This window comes from Stegostoma tigrinum, chromosome 5, assembly GCF_030684315.1.
Source record: "Stegostoma tigrinum isolate sSteTig4 chromosome 5, sSteTig4.hap1, whole genome shotgun sequence".
NCBI classification, from domain to species: Eukaryota; Metazoa; Chordata; class Chondrichthyes; order Orectolobiformes; family Stegostomatidae; genus Stegostoma; species Stegostoma tigrinum.
Genome location: NC_081358.1, coordinates 69,378,988 through 69,397,202, shown reverse-complemented (window position 1 = coordinate 69,397,202; position 18,215 = coordinate 69,378,988). Strand labels below are relative to the sequence as shown.

At 39.4% G+C, this 18,215-nt stretch overlaps 1 protein-coding gene across 9 annotated transcripts in view; it reads right to left on the bottom strand.

Annotated features, from left to right (window-relative positions):
* Positions 1-18,215, bottom strand: part of st18 (ST18 C2H2C-type zinc finger transcription factor) — a 343,587-nt gene that overhangs the window by 33,799 nt on the left and 291,573 nt on the right. For all 9 annotated transcript variants that reach the window (XM_048529874.2, XM_059646059.1, XM_048529869.2 and 6 more), the window contains 3 exons: positions 12,924-12,992; positions 10,294-10,356; positions 10,118-10,201 (listed from right to left, as the gene is read on the bottom strand). In XM_048529874.2, coding sequence (XP_048385831.1) covers positions 10,118-10,201; positions 10,294-10,356; positions 12,924-12,992 — 216 coding nt within the window. The remainder of the gene's footprint in view (positions 1-10,117; positions 10,202-10,293; positions 10,357-12,923; positions 12,993-18,215) is intronic.

Genomic DNA, 18,215 nt, shown 5'->3' with positions numbered 1-18,215 from the left:
CATGCTGACTAACCCTAATCAATTTATTCTTTTCTAGATGATTATAAATCCTATCCCTTATAACCTTTTCCAACACTTTACCAACAACTGAGGTAAGGCTCACGGGTCTATAATTACCAGGGTTGTCTCTACTCCCCTTCTTGAACAGGGGAACCACATTTGCTATCCTCCAGTCATCTGGCACTATTCCTGTAGACAATGGCGAGTTAAAGATCAATGCCAAAGGCTCGGCAATCACCTCCCTGGCTTCCCAGAGGATCCAAGGATAAATCCCATCCGGCCCAGGGGACTTATCTATCTTCACCCTCTGTAGGATTTCTAACACCTCTTCCTTGTGAACCTCAATTCCACCTAGTCTAGTAGCCTGTATCTCAGTATTCTCCTCGACAACATTGTTGTTTTCTAGAGTGAATACTGTTGAAAAATATTCATTTAGCACTTCCCCTATCTCATCTGACTCCACACACAACTCACCACTACTATCCTTGATTGGGCCTCATCTTACTTTCGTCATTCTTTTATTCCTTAAATGCCTATAGAAAGCCTTAGGGTTTACCCTGATCCTATCCGCCAACAACTTCTCATGTCTCCTCCTGGCTCTTCTGAGCTCTCTCTTTAGGTCTTTCCTGGCTACCTCGTAGCCCTCAAGTGCCCTAACTGAGCCTTCACAGCTCATCCTAACATAAGCCTTCTTCTTCCTCTTGACCAGAGATTCCACCTCCTTCGTAAACCACGGCTCCCACACTCTTTACAGCTTCCTCCCTGCCTGACAGGTACATACTTACGTAGGACATACAGGAGCTTTTCCTTGAATAAGCTCCACATTTCTAATGTGCCCATCCCCTGCAGTTTCCTTCCCCATCCTATGCTCCCTAAATCTTGCCTAATGTCATCATAATTACCTTTCCCCCAGCTATAATTCTTGCCCAGTGGTATACACCTATCCCTTTCCATCACTAAAGTAAACAGAACAGAATTGTGATCGCTATCACCAAAGTGCTCACCTACTTCCAAATCTAACACCTGGCCAGGATCATTACCCAGTACCAAATCTAATGTGGCTTTGCCCCTTGTTGGCCTATCTACATACTGTGTCAGGAAGCCCTCCTGCACACACTGGACAAAAACTGACCCATCTATAGTACTCGAACTATAGTGTTCCCAGTCAATATTTGGAAAGTTGAAGACCCCATGACAACTACCCTGTCTCTCTCACTCCTATCGAGAATTATCTTTGCTATCCTTTCCTCTACATCTCTGGAACTATTCAGAGGCCTATAGAAAACTCCCAAAAGTGTGACCTCTTCTTTCCTGTTCCTAACCTCAGCCCATACTACCTCAGTTGACAAGTCCCCAAACATCCTTTCCGCAACTGTAATACTGTCCTTGACCAACAATGCCACATCTCCGCCCCTTTTACCATCTTCTCTGTTCTTACTGAAACATCTAAATCCTGGAACCTGCAACAACCATTCCTATCACTGCTCTATCCATGTCTCCGAAATGGCCACAACATCGAAGTCCCAGGTACTAACCCATGCTGCAAGTTCACCCACCTTATTCTGGACGCTCCTGGCATTGAAGTAGACACACTTCAAACTGACTTCTTGCTTGCCGGTGCCATCTTGCTTCCCTGAAACTTTATTTCGGACCACCCTATTCTCAACCTTTTCTATAGGCGAACTACAATTTTGGTGCCCATCCCCCTGCTGAATTTGTTTGAACCCACCCGAATAGCCTTAGCAAATTTCCCAACAAGGATATCGGTACCCCTCTGGTTCAGGTGAAGACCATCTTGCTTGTAGAGGTCCCACCTACCCAGAAAGAGCCCCAATTATCCAAGAATCCAAAACCCTCCCTCCTGCACCATCCCTGTATCCACGTGTTCAACTCCTCTCTCTCCCTATTCCTTGCCTCACTAGCATGTGGCAGGGGCAACAAACCAGAGACAACAACTCTGTTTGTCCTAGCTCTCAGCTTCCATCCTAGCTCCCTGAATTTCTGCCTTAAATCCCCATCTCTCTTCCTACCTATTTCGTTGGTGCCAATGTGGACCACGACTTGGGGCTGCTCCCCCTCCCCCTTAAGGATCCCAAAAACACGATCAGAGACATCACACACCCTGGCACCTGGGAGGCAACACACCAACCGTGAGTCTCTCTCGTTGCCACAGAACCTCCTATCTGTCCCCCTAACTATGGAGTCCCCAATGACTACTGCTCTGTTCCTCTTCCCCCTTCCCTTCTGAGCAGCATGGACAGACTCTGTGCCACAGACCTGTCCCCCACTGCTTTCCCCAGTAAGTCGTCCCCCTCAACAGTATCCAAAACGGTATACTTATTGTTGAGGGGAATGGCCACAGGGGATCCCTGCACTGCCTGCTGTTACTCTTTCCGTCCCCTGACTGTAACCCATCTGCCTTTTTCCTGTACTTGAAGAGTGACTACCTCCCTGTAACTCCTCTCAATAAACCCCTCTGCCTCCCGAATGATCCGAAATTGATTCAGCTCCAGCTCCAGTTCCCTAACGCGGTTTTCAAGGAGCTGGAGGGTGCACTTCCCGCAGATGTAGTCAGCAGGGACACTAGTGGTGACCCTTACCTCCCACATTCTGCAGGAGGAATCATCATTATATCAACATCCTTTGATTCTTACCTTTCAACAATTATAATAATATGTCTCTATTTATTTTGATTAGACCGCTCATGATTTTGAACAACTTTTCCAAATCTATTTTCTTCTCCAAGGAAAACAATTCCAGTATTTCTAATTCAATCAATGTATCTGGTATCTCTCACTCTTGGAATTAATTCCTATAAATCTTTTCTGCACTCTTTTTAAAGACTTCCATCCTTCCTTAAGTGTGTTATCCAGAATTCTGCCAAATATTTAAATTGAGACAGAACCAGTGGTTTTTAACAGCTCATCATAACTTCCTCCTTGTTTTACCCTAAGTCAATATTTAAGAAGCCCACAATCTCATTTTTTAAATCACTTTCTCAAACTGCCCTGTCATTTTCAATAATTTCTACACATCGGCCTCCAGTGCTCTTTGTTCCTGCGCACACTTTACAACTGTACCCTTTGTTTTTTTTTAAAATGCCTCAGCTAATTCTTTCAACTAGATGTACCCATTTACAATTCTCAGCAATAAATTTTATCTGACATGTGTTGACCTAATCCAGTTGCCTGTTTATGTTCTTTTGATGTTTATCACAATTTTGCTCACTGTTCGTATTATTTCCAAATTTTACATCATTGCAAATGGTTAGTATTGCTTCCTCACAGTACCAAGGACCTGCTTTTGATTCCAGCCCAAGTTAGCCGTCTATGTGGAGTTCGTACATTCTCCCCAAGTTTGTGTGGGTTTCCTCTAGGTTCTCCGGTTTCCTCCTACAGTCTAAAGATGTGCAGCTTCGGTGGATAGGACATGCTAAATTTCCAATAGTGTCCGGGGATGTGCAGGCCAGGTGGATTAACCATGGGAAATGCAGGGCTACAGGGATGGGATGGGTCTGGGTGGGATGCTCTTTGGAAGTTCAGTGTGGACTTGATGAGCCAAATGGCCTGCTTCTACACTGTAAGGATTCTTTGATTCAAACCTGTGAAATTTTCCAAGTCTGCGAAGCCTTTGATAAGCCTTCCTTCATCTTAATGCTGCCACTGCCTCTGTTAAACATGAACTTTAATATTCCTGATATCTTATTGAATACCTTTTGAAAATTCTTATACAACACATCTACCATTGACTGTATTACACTTAAACATCTCTCTGTCCAGTCAGAGATGCCAATATCCCATGAATGAATAATGAAGTGGGCCAATCTGACAGGGGATCTATGTTTGGAGGCGAAGGGCGTAATTGATGAAAACCGAAAGAACTGTGGATGCTACAAATCAGGAACAAAAATAAAGTTGGTGGAAAAGCCCAGCAGGTCTGGTAGCATCAGTTCTGAGGGAGTTCTGAGGAAGGGTCACCGGACCCGAATTTGATAACTCTGTTTCTTCCTTCACACAGATGCTGCCAGACCTCCTGGGCTTTTCCAGCAACTTTGTTTATATGGCATAATTGATGAAGTAGTTGTGTACTTTGCAATTTTATTATTATCAAGGAAGAAATGCAACATACTTTTAATTCAGGATGATGAATGGCTTAGAGAAGAACTTGTGTAGTCTTCCTTTGTATGTGCTAGCCTTGTCCTTCTAGTTGGAACTGGCGAAGGGTGGAAGATGCTGTCAAAGGAGCCTTAGTGAATTTCTGCAGTGTATCTTTTAGGTAGTATACACTGCAGCTGCTAGGCATGAGTGAACAGGTTATTGCTAAGAAGATGCTGCTTGTTAGCACTGCTGATGACAGCTTCCCACATTTTACTTATGATGAAGAGAAGAATGATGGGTGGTAAGTGACTGGGCTGGATTTCTCCTGCTTTTTGTGTACATGACACAGGAAGAAAACACTGCCCAAGACTCAAAATACTAAAATTAGCTTGTTCAGTTTGCTCTTAACAATTGCCCAGTGGCTTTCCTTAGTTAGTTAACTTCTGCCCAAGTGGCTTTTAAGTTTTTCCTTGTTTATCATTTCTAAAAATTTCTCCATCTCTGAAATTAAATTGAATGGTCTGTAATTTGTCGAGATAATTTTATCATCTGCTTGAAGCAAGGATTCAATAGTCACAATTCCTGACTTGTCTGACAACACCACCAAAAATAGGTCAGTGCCTCCTCAATTTCCTGTTACTTCCCTCAATGTCCTGAGTTACATCCCATTGGCCCAAATGATTTATCAAATGTAGCCATACTGCCTTATAAATGTACTTTCTTAATCTTTAGTCCATCCAGTGTCTTTTATTATGCATATTATTCCTTGGTAAAGGTAAATTGCTAAATACACATCTTGTACTTCAGTCATTCTCTTGACCTCCAACTATAGATCCCCTTTCAGATTGCTAATTTGCCCCAATACCGCCTTCTAATTCATCTGTGGGGCTCACTGGTCATAACTGGCTAGGCTACTATCACTCATACAAGTGCAGATACACTCACAGTACTGTTAGAAAAGGATTTCCAGGGTTTTGACCCAGTGATAGTGACTGGATGGTGATTTAGTTCCAAGTCAGGAAGGCGTGTGGCTTGGAGGAGAACTTCCAGGTATTGATGTTCCTGTATATCTGCTACTCTTGTACTTTAAGGTGGTAAAGGTCATGGCCCATTCCATCCCCAAACTGTTGAAAGCTTTGACAGACGCATTGACTTTGGGCTGCCTTCAAATGCATGAATGAAATCTGTAATGTGGCTGTTTAATTAGCGGTTCTGGGGGATGTGAACTTGATGGTTTTCATAGACTTACAAGCTTTTGTAAATGCCTTTCAAGAGATGTTTATTTATTTGACAGATTTACAAGCTTTTAAATCACTTTCAAATGTTTTGACAAGGTATAATTAAGGCGTGAGGGGAGTGTTTATAGTAGACTCAAAGAACTGGGCAAATGATTCTGGCAATGGATGTTGGTCTTTTAACATAGTTGCTTCAGTTGCAGCAGAGGCAGCAGGAATGACTCCAGGCCATTCCGCCATCCAAACTATACAAGCTTCACTATTGTCTCTGCTTTCAGAATTAATCTTGACACTTGCTTCCTGCCTCCAGTGGGAAGAAATCAGCCCTTGCATTCAGGTATACTTAATGCTCAGACTTGCCCTCTTGATCTGCATAATCAGTACAACCTAATGTTCCTTTGCTGCACCAGAAGCTCACAAATTGTATTTGCTATGCTTAGTATGTTTATATATATGCACTGCAAAATTACTGAAATTTTGTAATTGATTTATTCCTTTACTGCATGTGGACACAATGCTTTGGCATTTATTGCCAATCCTAATTTGTCATTAAGAATGAGCTGAAGGCAAAGGATATGGGATCTGACAAGATGTTAGCAATAGCACTGAAGACTCTTGCTCCAGAAATAGCCACAATGTTAGCCAAGCTGTTCCAGTATAGCTCTAACACTGGCATCTACACAACAATGTGGAAAACTGCCCAGGTGTGTCCTGTACACAAAAGCAGGAGAAATCCAATCCAGTCAATTACCGCCCATCACTCTTCTCTTGATCATAAGTAAAATGTTAGAAGGTGTCATCAGCAGTGCTAACAAGCAGCATCTTCTTAGCAATAACCTGTTCACTCATGCCTAGCAGCTGCAGTGTATACTACCTACAAGATACACTGCAGAAATTCACTAAGGCTCCTTTGACAGCATCTTGCACCTTTCACCAGTTCCATCTATAAGGACAAGGCTAACACATACAAGGGAACACCACACAAGTTCTTCTCCATGCTATTCATCATGCTGAATTGAAAGTATATCACCATTTCTGTAGAGCTGTGGTTGCAAATATCCTTGTCTAACAGAACTGGAGCTCTACCTACACCAAATGGATTGCAGTGGTTCATCACTAATTCTCAAGTGGACAATAAGGATGGATAATACATTTGGCACAGTCTGTGACATAATCATCCCATAAATAAGTAAAGAAAAATAATGCTTTGGATAAGATTGCCGTGAAATGTCTTTTTGAGGTGTTGCAGTCCTTCAGGTTTAGGGATATCCATAGTTCTATCAGAAATGGAAAATAACTTACTATTTCTTACTTCAGTGCTTCCTGTCTCTCCCAATGTTCTGTGTACCATGTGTCTTTTTACAAAAGCTTTAGTATGGCTTTCATCCCTCCGCCAATTGAGTTTAACAGTCTCAATAGCAGTATCAACTGAAGAATACTGTTATTGACTCTGTTCAGATACCATCCTTCAAGGTTCAACATTCACAGGACTTAGTCCCATCGTCTTACAAAGTACTCCTTTTAGCAGCCTCTCTCTTGTCTGTCTCTCTTGCACTTATCTGCTCTAACCTGCTATTGCTGCTCACACTACAAGTTGGACTGAAAACAATCTAGGGACTACTACATTTCAGATGTCGCTTGCTAACTTCTTTCCTGGCATTCAAAAATCTACCTGCAGAATCTCATCCCTCTTTCTAACTCTCTCTTTCGATCAATGGGTGATGATTTATGGATGTTCATTATCCTCTCCCAAAGTGCTGTACAGCTAATCTGTGATATACTGACTTATGGATCTAGGAGGCAATTTACCATTCTGGATTTACATCTGCTACTGCAGAAACACTGCCTACTCTCCTAACTGTAGAATACCCTATCACTATTATTTCCTGTCATTTCTCTTGCTTGTTCAGTTAAGTCAGCCATGGCATCATGGACTTGGTTCCAGCTATACTTTGTCGCCACAAACATGAGCTTGCCTTGGCAATGTGGTTTCACCTATATACTCATGGGAAGTATTTTTTAAATTCCCCTTCCACTATGTGTACGCTGAAGGGCTACATTGGCAACAATTGATCTGGTGCATAGCTGGGCTTTAAATTTGGAATCTGTACTGGATATCTGAAAGGTTCTGTCAATGACGAGTGCTTCTGCTACAGGTGAACACATCATAGTGCAGGTATGGCACCATAGAGGCCTGGTTCATAACAAGGGAAGTGTTTTATAATTAAATGAGAACTCACTGGGAATCACAGAGGGAAATCCTTCATGAAATGCCCCTAAACTGATCCTTGGTTGGTTTTTGATAAAATTCAGTCCAATGTCTTCTTTAAGATACAGTTGGAAATTGGTTATTCTGATCACAGGCCATTCTCAAATGCCAACTAATAAACTTTAGTCCATCTTTTCCTGACATACATGCTGCACTTAATGGCACAATACATGTGCAGAATATCAATTTTCACATCAATGGTGATAGCATGGAGTTCTTCCAACTCACCATCCTTCTCAAACCTACTACTATCTCCATTCTATCTGGTCAGCAGCCGGCAATCATGTCGTGGAAGACTCACAACTTATTCCAAGTGGAAGCAGTTGTGTAGTAGAAATGTTCTTGATGAGGAATACAAAACCCCAGGCTCATGCACTTGCATCAGGGGTTCAAATCAGATGCTAGCAAATAATGAAATTTGAACTTAATTTCAAAAAAGTACTGGAATTCATGCAAACAAATAAATACGCTTGATTCTTATAAACCCCACCTGGTTCACTAATGTCCTTCAGCAAAGGAAATATACCACCTCTACTTGGTCTTCTCCAGACCCACAATGATGTGTTTGACTCCTACCGCTCTTTGGCTAATATGGGACAAGTAATAAATTTTGTGATGGGATAAGATCATGGCTGATCTATCTTGTCAAAGCATTTAAGGCTTATTTTTATCAGATTTTATTGAATTGCATTTAGGCTTTATTCATGAGAGTACTTCCAAAGTCTACAATATGCTTACAAACTTATTTAATAAAACATTATTTTTCCTCACCTCTGCTGGAATCCTGTCGATGAAGGATGCTAAATTAGTTGGCATGTTAGGTGAAAGGGCAAAGGGTGGTTTGTGTGGACGTGGATTGGCATTAATTTGGCTTAGTGGCTATAAATAGCCATGGTAGTGTGGGTGGAGATACACGTTAGCATAAAGGATATGAGGAGAGATTATGTGAAGTGGGTAGACAGTATGAAGTACCACGGATTGGTATGGATGGAAGGTATGTGTAGGGGAAGGAGTGTGGGTAGAATGGTTGTTTCTTGGCTTCAATTTTTTTAAAAATTAATCTTCTATACAATGTTGGTGCATTGAGACAGGCCATACTCCATCCACGCTCAATCGCCTATGTACTTGTTCAGAGGTTAGCTAGCCTAATTCCCAGGGAGGTCCTTCAGTCTGGTACAAAAATCAAAGTTCCCGGTTTCTTTTTCCCTGGTCAGATTTGTGGAGCTCATAATTACCCCACTGCTGTTCTCCCCACTGACACTGAAAATCAAGACTCAAGTCCTATGCTCTTGCCTCATGTAAACTATGTTAACTTGTAACCTTCTTCAAACTTATAGCTGCTCCATCATCATTTTATAGTATCGTCAAGGCTTTTGGTCTTCCTGCTTTTCATTTACTATCACTTGATCAGGTGAACATGGTCTATATTTTGGAACACCCTCACTAAACAAATTGCTTGTGTTTAAAAAATTTCCTAAAACTGACGAAATCAATCAAACTTCCCAACCTCTTCGTTTATGGTTTGATATTTGTTTGTTCAACTACTTCTCTTGTAATATATCTGTGGATTTATTCTTTATCTTAAAACAACCACATAAATGTAAGTTGTTATTACTTACCGTTAGGTAACAGGACAAATCCTACTCTGAAAAAGTGCTTTCATGGTGACTCCCACATGCAATTCATCATAGTGCATATTTTACAGCATCTTTTGACAAAAGATAAAATTATAGATATCAAGTAATATGTTTTGTTTACTTTTAAAGTCTATAAAGAAGGTGTTGCATTTTTGCAGTGCTTTTCAGAGCCCCAGGGTATCTCGAAGCAATTTACAGTCATTGGACAACTTTTGAAGTCTAATTGTGATTGTGATGCAGGAATCACAGTAGTTAATTCACATAGAAGGTCCAGCAAACAGCTATACAATGGTGAACAGATTTTATTTTGTGTGCTTTGAGAGTTGAACAGGACAAGTAAACTCCACATTCTTCTTCAAATAGTGTCAAGGATCTTTTATGTTCATGGAGAAAGGGAGACAAGGCCACACTTTAATATTTCATCTGAGAGATATTACCTCCGAGTTTATAAGGCCCTTAACAATACAGTGAAGCCTACACTTCAGTCTGCAATCTCTGAAGTAACACTTGGAATCACAATCCTCCATGTCAGAGCATTACTACTCAGGGACAACTGACCTGAATAACTAACCTTAACAAGCTCAGGGTGCCTTGAAGCTACTCCAAACTTTAATTCACAGTGGGGTAAAAGGATATTAAAAAGGTCTCATGGTTTATCTACAACATATGCTAAAGCATCATCTGTAGATTAGATCCAAGAAATAAATCTTAAAATTTATTGCCTAAAGACTAAACAAAGATAATTTTTTGAAAAAGTGATGCCAAAATCACCATTAGCAAAATTTCCAAATAATAAGCTGCTTCTTTTGCCTTCCTGCCTGACTAACTCTGATCAATTAGCAAAATTTCCAAATAATGAGCTATTTTTTGTCTTCCTACCTGACCAACTCTGGGTCTTCTTTGTCATCCTTACTGGATGCCAGTTTAATTCCACCTTTTTTTGCACGTGGGCATCCGGATAGGCTGCAAGATAAAATTGATTGTAAATTCATAAATGGAATAGCTGACTTACATTAACACAGCCTTTGTGTCTTGTGGTGTGTTATTTTACTTACCTTCTGTGTGAAGCATAATTTCCAGTCACATGACCAGAGCCATCACAACCAGGTGTTGGGCACCTAATAAGACAAAAAAACTTAAACATAAATATACTGTCTATTAAAACTTCCTTCAATTGTTGGACTAACATCTGATCCATTAAATCACTGTTCAGCAGATTTTAAGAACAAAGTAAACAATTGTCAGTGCTGATGAATATATATTATCCTTGAACCACATGAACTTTATATCCTCCACTTGGCAAAAAAGAAACAGCTATATAGGTGTTCAAAAAGTTATCAAAATCTGCTGCATAACTTGGTTTTTGTCTGTCTTGAATAAACTTGAGCCTTTGCTTTATCTTGTGAAGCGAATATTTAAATACTGAACTCTAGAAGGGCAAACTACTAAGATTGGACATTGCTGTGGACAACCCAGAAAAATAACTATTGAATAGACTTTCTAAAAAAATGAACAATTTCTTGATTTTTAAAAATATATTAGCTAAATGAACATTGGAGATGAAAGGTAATGTTGTTGAAAGGTTGGGATAGCTGGAGGTCATATGATGAAACCTTCAGAAGTTAGTATCTTCATCAAATACAAGAATAATACTTGTAGTTTAAAATTTAATTGCTCAGCTAATCAACATAGCATTTGCTACTTCACTGAACTAGAGAAGGGGCTGTAAATATTTATGCACTTACTTTGAAAGATACTTCCTTAGAAGTTAATTGCTTAAAATTACATAAACGTATGTCCAGATGTGATTCAGGGCTTTTGTTCACCTGGGAGTGAGAATCCTTTATCAAACAAAACCTGTTTCCTGGAGGCGATCCACAATAAAAACATTTGAATACCCCCAATCACTGCCAAAAAGTGGGCTAAATGTACGTTTGATCCTTACACGATCCATACACACTGAAATGAATGATATTTTTGAGTCTACTGCAGGTCTGATCAATCTGCGGCAGGGACATCAGCCTTAGTGGAAAAAAGAAGGTTTTAGCAAAAAGGGACTAACCTGATGCATTAACTCTGTTGTTCTCTTGCCACAGATGTTCAATAACCTACTGTTTGCTCCCAACATTTTCCATTTTTATCCTTGTGCTTGGACTATGAGATATTGCCGTAAGACCTCAGAGGAATATTCAACCTGTGTGATCTCTTTTACTGAAGTGAAACAGCCAACTTCCACTCTGCACTATTGCTCCTCAAAAACCACGACTAATATTAGTAAGTAAGGTGTGAGGAACACATTGTGCTAATTCACATTCCTATACCAATGTCTTGTTAAAGATGTGTCTATACTTAAAGTAGCATGTTATTCATTTCATTGCTTTCTTGAAGGGAACTTTATTCTAAATTGATGATCCTCTATGATGACAGGCAATTTGAAAATGAAGACAATTGATTCTGAATCCATTCCTATTCTTATGCCAAACATTTTTTTTACAATTAAATTATACTGTGTAGTTTTCTCACCTAAATAAATAACCTCTCAATTTAAAGCATACTTTAAACTCACAGATCGATACAATAATTAATAAATATTTTTAGAAAGCAATGAAGAATTTCTTGAAGGATCTATTTTTTAAAAATTCTTGGTGTTACAGAATTGTGAAATTGTGAATTGGAAGGCAGAAAGCTAGAATTTGTTTGTGAAAGAACATGATAAGGTGGGGGTGGGGGGAAGAGTGCTAGTCCCTTTCAGAGGTAATGAGCGTGTCTAAGCTTAAAGATTTATCCAGAAAATAATGTGTCTGTATATAGCAAAAGGGGTACAGTTAGTTCTGAAATTGAAACATGTATCAATTTCTTGTGTGATTGGGAACGTTAGACTTGTTTTGATGTTTTGGCAACCAACTGGAATCAGTCAATTAATTTAAACCGATCGCTCAGTGATTGAAAGCCAATTGACTTTAAATCTGATGGTTTTGACAACCTTGGACTAATGCTATTGTAAGAAAGTTGATATGTCATCCAAAGCATATAAGGAGAGGGGATTTTTAAAAATCGGGGTGGGAAAGCAAACTGCCATCTGAGAAATAAGCATCTAGCTCTCACAAGAAATTGCTACGCTCACTAGGAAAGTACCACCTATCCATAAAAAGTACCACAGCACTTTTAGCTAAGTGTCCTCATAGAAGACTTCACAGAGAAAACATCCCTGACAGCAGAATCAGCAGGAAAAAGGCATTTATAAGTTGAGAACAGCAGAAGAAAGTCATGTATAACTTTGAGAGATTAAATTTTAATTTATTTTCTGAATACTTGTGTTTATATAAGAGGAACTTGTGTTTATTGGAACAGCATACCTGTAGAATTTTATTCAGTTGGGAACAGATAGGAGTTAAGGGGAAAATATTTGGTTTGTTAGTAGTTCTGTTAATTTACTCACTGTTAGGATTAAATAAATAAATTGTTGCTTGTTGTTTATAAAGTGAGTATCAGGAATTTTCTTTCATTTAACCTCCCCTTCTACATAACACTTGGTTATTGAACACTTTGAATTTAATCTTTAACATGCCCAAAACAGAAAAAGAACACTCCCTGCATAATCATGTCTCCTATCAGTCATTCAAACCATTTACAACAGCTATGGACAGCTACTGAAAAATTGAATAAAATAAAGGCTAAAGCATACTTCAATTCCTGGGAGCTGGCTGCCATAAGACTCTTAAGGCTCTTGTCAGCCAAAGGACAACCAGACACACTGAAAAAGGAAAGCAAATATATATTTTCCATTATTTTACTATTGTATATTTGCATTTTCTAAACAAGAAATAAAATGTTATATATTGGAGAAACCTTTACCTGCAAGCAAAGACTTGTTTTTAGATTCATATGACCCAATTACATGATGAGATATTTGTTTCTGACTATTTCATTGATTTGTAAAAGATACAAATTTTGATCATTATTGTGATGCACTTGTTAACAGATTCATTTGTTGCAGGTTATAGCTAACTTCCTCATTGAATTCAGAATGATAACAAATATTTAAATAGCAATGAACACTGAGTGAGTGGCTTAATGTACATGGCCTTTCACCACAAACTACTTTTCTGAAATGTATTATTACATTATACAATATTATTTATCTGTTACTGCTTAGTTACTAACAAGGTCCTTAAGACAAATCCCATCTGTTTAATGGCAGGTGTTGAACTATGTATGTGAGAGTGGTCCTTGAGAACCATATTCAGGGCAAGCAACGGTCTCTATGAAGACAGCCTCCACTGCTGGAAGCTCTGCAGAAGCTATTTGTGTCTTTGTGGTGAAACATCTTACTAAGGCCTGTCCCTTTTATCCCTACATTAAGTGATAGACTAATCGCCTTAAACTCAACAAGTGAGAAGGCAATCATTTGGCTCTGGGAAGTTGCATTCTCTAAATAAATAAATAAAACATCATATTACTTTTGAATTTTAATGGATGCATATATAGCGATACTAAAATAAAGTCACGGGATATATCCTGACTTTTTTTGATTGTCAGTGCTTACCTATGGCACAATGAAGTAAATTCACAATTTGGAGCACAGCAAGTTAAATTATCCAGATATCAATTCTTCATTGGTTTGAAAATTTAGAGGTTACCAAGAAACTGGAAGAAGATTTTTTTAAAATAATGCAATAATGAATACATAAAAGAATGCATCTTTTAATTTCCTTCAATTAATACATTATTACAATGTAGGATATAACAGAATTTCATAGAAACTAATTGTGTTTCAATACCATACACATATTTTTCTGTTAGTATTGGAAGTACAGTATTTTAAATAAACATTTTTTTCATATGACATTATTAAAATTAAGCCTGGCAACAAATTTTCTACTGTCTGCAAGATTGCACAATCTGCTACCAAAATGCTGCCACAAACTTGGGAACGGTACAACTAAAACGAATTTTTATCATACAAATAAAAACTAAATTGGGCTCATTTTTTTATACATTATGTATGTTTTAATAATGATGCTCATAAATATCATTTTTTATTGTTTATAGAAACAGAATAGGTTCCAATTTACTGGGGAAAAAAGATATTCGTGGCTTTTCACTCAATGGATAAACTCCTAGAGAAAACTCAATTTAAATCATTTAAGATTCAGATGTAGTTCTTTCAAAATCACAAACATGCGATATTATTGCAGTGTGTCCAGTTAGATAAGCACAACAGCCACTTGAGACATTTTGAAAACAAATATGCAGCTTACAAGAGAGCAGTTTTTAATTTAGCCACTAACCGCAGGCCAATTTTCTGTTTCTAAAAGATACAGTTGCTGGCAGAACACATAATGGAGAAATTATGCATATTTTGTGCAAATCATTTTCCTAACTTGTGATCCAGGTTGTGGTTGTCCACACTTGTGTATGAGAGCAGCAGCTACAGAAAACCATGTATTATTAGCAAGACCATAACTTCAGGTTCTTCAACAGCACTATACCTTGAACACATCTACTATATGCATCTGCAAGCCCTTGCTCCTGATCAATAAAATTTAAACACTTTTAGGAATCATATCTGAGCTTTTGTTTCTGTCAAAACTTTTTGATGAACTACATTTTAATTACCCAGGTTTGATTCCAGCCTTGCGTGAGTGTGTGGAGTTTGCACATTCTCCCCACGTCTGTGTGGGTTTCCTCTGGGTGCTCCAGTTTACTACCACAGTCCAAAGATGTGCAGGTTAGGTGGACAGGCCATGCTAAATTGCCCACAGTGCCCAGGGATGTTTAGGTTAGGTGGGTTAGACATGGGGAAATGCAGATGTAGGGGGATGAGTCAGGGTCGTTTGCCCTTTGGAGGGATGGTGTGGACTTGTTGTGTCAAATGGCCTGTTTCCACATCATAGGGATTCTATGATGATTTGTCATTTATAAAAGACCTCAAAGATCCATTTGACCCAAAAAAATTAAATGATTTTCACAAGGTGATGTCACATCAGTGCATTTTATTCAAATCAGGAACTCATTCGGCCATTATATTGTATTACTGTAGACGGAAATAATTTTGGAAGCAAAAGTAAGCGTGCAATTACACAGAGTGCACAAAAATAAATTCCTCTTATGAAAACACAACTCTCCCATTTGGAAGAATAAACTGCAACTCAAGAATAAGTACTTCTAGTATACACGCAGTGATAACATCAGTGAAAAACCAAGACAATAACGGACAGAATTTCTGCACCTTTTATTTGGTGGGTGAAGGGTCGGGGGGGTGGGGGGGGGTGGGGGGGGGGGTGGCGGGGGTTGGTGGTTCCCTCTGTCTCGTTCAGAGGTTGCAACTTACACAAAAAGACACAAAGTTGAAAACTTGACAACTTTGACTCAATGTCAACTGTTTAATAACAATATAAAATTGCTGCTACGACATGCAGAACGATGAAGTAAATCACTATTTTCACTTCAAAGGAAGAGAAAATTTGTTTGAATTTGAGTCTCTGCTAGGGGCAACTGCATTGATCATGCATCTGCTGATTCAGTGATGCTACCCATCTGCATCTAATTGCTTTTCATGTGCCTCTCACACTTTTTCTACAAATGAACATTATGGGTTTAAACAATCATGATCATTGCATTTTTAGCATTAATTGCATTCTTGTCCTGCCAGATACATATCTAACCTGATGTAAACTTAAAATCTAACCTGTGTTTGCTGTTTCCGCATCACCTTTTATACCTAATACTGGAAAATTTTACAGCAGCCATATTATCACACTGAACTTTAAGTATGCAAGGGCTTGGTTCAAGGGTGGTTTGTATATCTTGAGATTTCACTGTCCCAGTGAAGCATGCATCTTAGTTAGAATCATGGAGTCATAGAGGTCTACAGCATGAAAACAAGCTCTTCTGCTCAACTTGCCCAAGCTGCTTAGTTTCCACAATTAAACTAGTCCCATTTGCCTGCATTTCTTCGTATCTATCCCATCCATGTTCCTATCTAAATATTTCTTACATGATGAAATTGTACTCGCTTCCACCACTACCTCTGGCAGTCTGTTCCAGACAACCACCACCCTCCATGTGAAAAAATTAGATTAGGTTCCCTACTGTGTGGAAACAGGTCCTTTGGCCCAACAAGTCCACACCACCCCTTGAAGTATCCCACCCAGACCCATTTCCCTATAACCCACACACCCCTGAACACTACAGGCAATTTAGCATGGCTGATTCACCTAGCCTGCACATCTTTGGGCTGTGGGAGGAAACCGGAGCACCCGGAGGAAACCCACACAGACATGGGGAGAATGTGCAAACTCTGCACAGACAGTCGCCCGAGGCTGGAATCAAACCCAGGTCCCTGGTGCTGTGAAGCTGCAGTGCTAACCACTGAGCCACCGTGCCACCCCAAATTGCCATACCGGATCCTGTTGTATCTCTCCCCTCCCACCTTAAACCTATGCTTTCTAGTTTTAGACTCCCCTAACATGGCAAAAATTGGCTATCTACCTTATCTGTGCCTCCCATGATTTTTTAGACCTCTGTAAGGTCACCTTTCAGTCTCCTGTGGTCCAGAGAAGAAAGCCCTGTCTGACAAACCTCTCTTGATAACTCAAATCTTCCAGTCTAGGTAGTATCCTAGAAAATTCTTTCTGCACTCATTTTAGTTTTCTAATATCCTTTCTATAGTAGGTTTCCTGGAACTGCATGCAGTACTCCAAACTTAGCCTCACCAACGTCTTGTACAGCTGCAACAAGACATCCTAACTGCTATGCTCAGCACTCTGACTGAAGAAGGTTAACACGCTGAAAGCCTTCTTCTCCACCCTGTCTATCTGTGACTCCACTTTAAAGGATCTATGAACCTGTACCCCTTGATCTTTTTGTTCTATAACACTCCCTAGGACTCTATCATTGATTGTGTAAATCCTGCCCTTGTTTGACCCAGCAAAATGCAACACCTTGCATTTATATAAATTAAACTAAACCTGCTGTTCCTCAGTCCACTGCCTCAATTAATCAAGAGCTCATTGCATTCACAGATAACCTTCCTCATTATCCACTTCAACAGCAATCTTGGTATCATCCACAAACTTGTTAACCATACTTCTTAAATTCACATCTAAATTACTTATACAGACTCAGCATTGATCCCTGTGGCACTCTATAGGTCAAAGGCCTCCAAACTGAAAAACAACCCTCTATCAGCACCCTCTCTCTTCTACCTTCAAACTAATTTTGCGTCCAGTTAGTCAGCACTCCTGGAATCCCTTGAGATTTAATCTTACTCAACAACCTACCACGTTTATCTTGTCAAAGTCTATATAACAAATGTCTAATGCAATACCCTCATCTACTTTCTTGGTCACTCCTTCAAGAAACTCAATCAAATTCGTGAGACATGGTTTCCAACACACAAAGTCATGCTGATTATCCCAAATGAGTTCTTGTCTCTCCACATGCCTGTGGGTCATATGTCTCAGAATCTCCTCTAACAATTTAACTACCATAGTTGTTAGACTCATGGGTCTGCAGTTACCAAGCATTTCCCTGCAGCCTTTTAGTAGTCATCACTGTTACATTTCTCTTGGCCATATTTCACAGGCCAGAAATAACCTGTTCAAAAAGGATGGGTTTAACCTGAACTGGAAAGGGACCAATATCTTAGCAGGGAGATTTGTTTTAAAGGAGACTTCATCTTGCGAGAGAGGTGGATTGGAGGATTTCTAAGTAGCAGTGCCAAGAGAAAGATTGATGAGGAAGGTTTCGGATGTGAAAAGAGCAAGTAAATTAGAACAGAAAGACAAGAGAAAGTCAGAGATCACGGTCACTCTGAAGAACTAAATTGCGAACATTTCAATGCAAGGAGTCTTACAGGTAAAGCTGATGAACTTAGCGCATGTTTAGGAACCTGGGATTGAGACATCAGAGCTATTACAGAAACTTGACTGGCGGATGGGCAGGACTGGCAGCTCAATGTTTTAAATGTTAT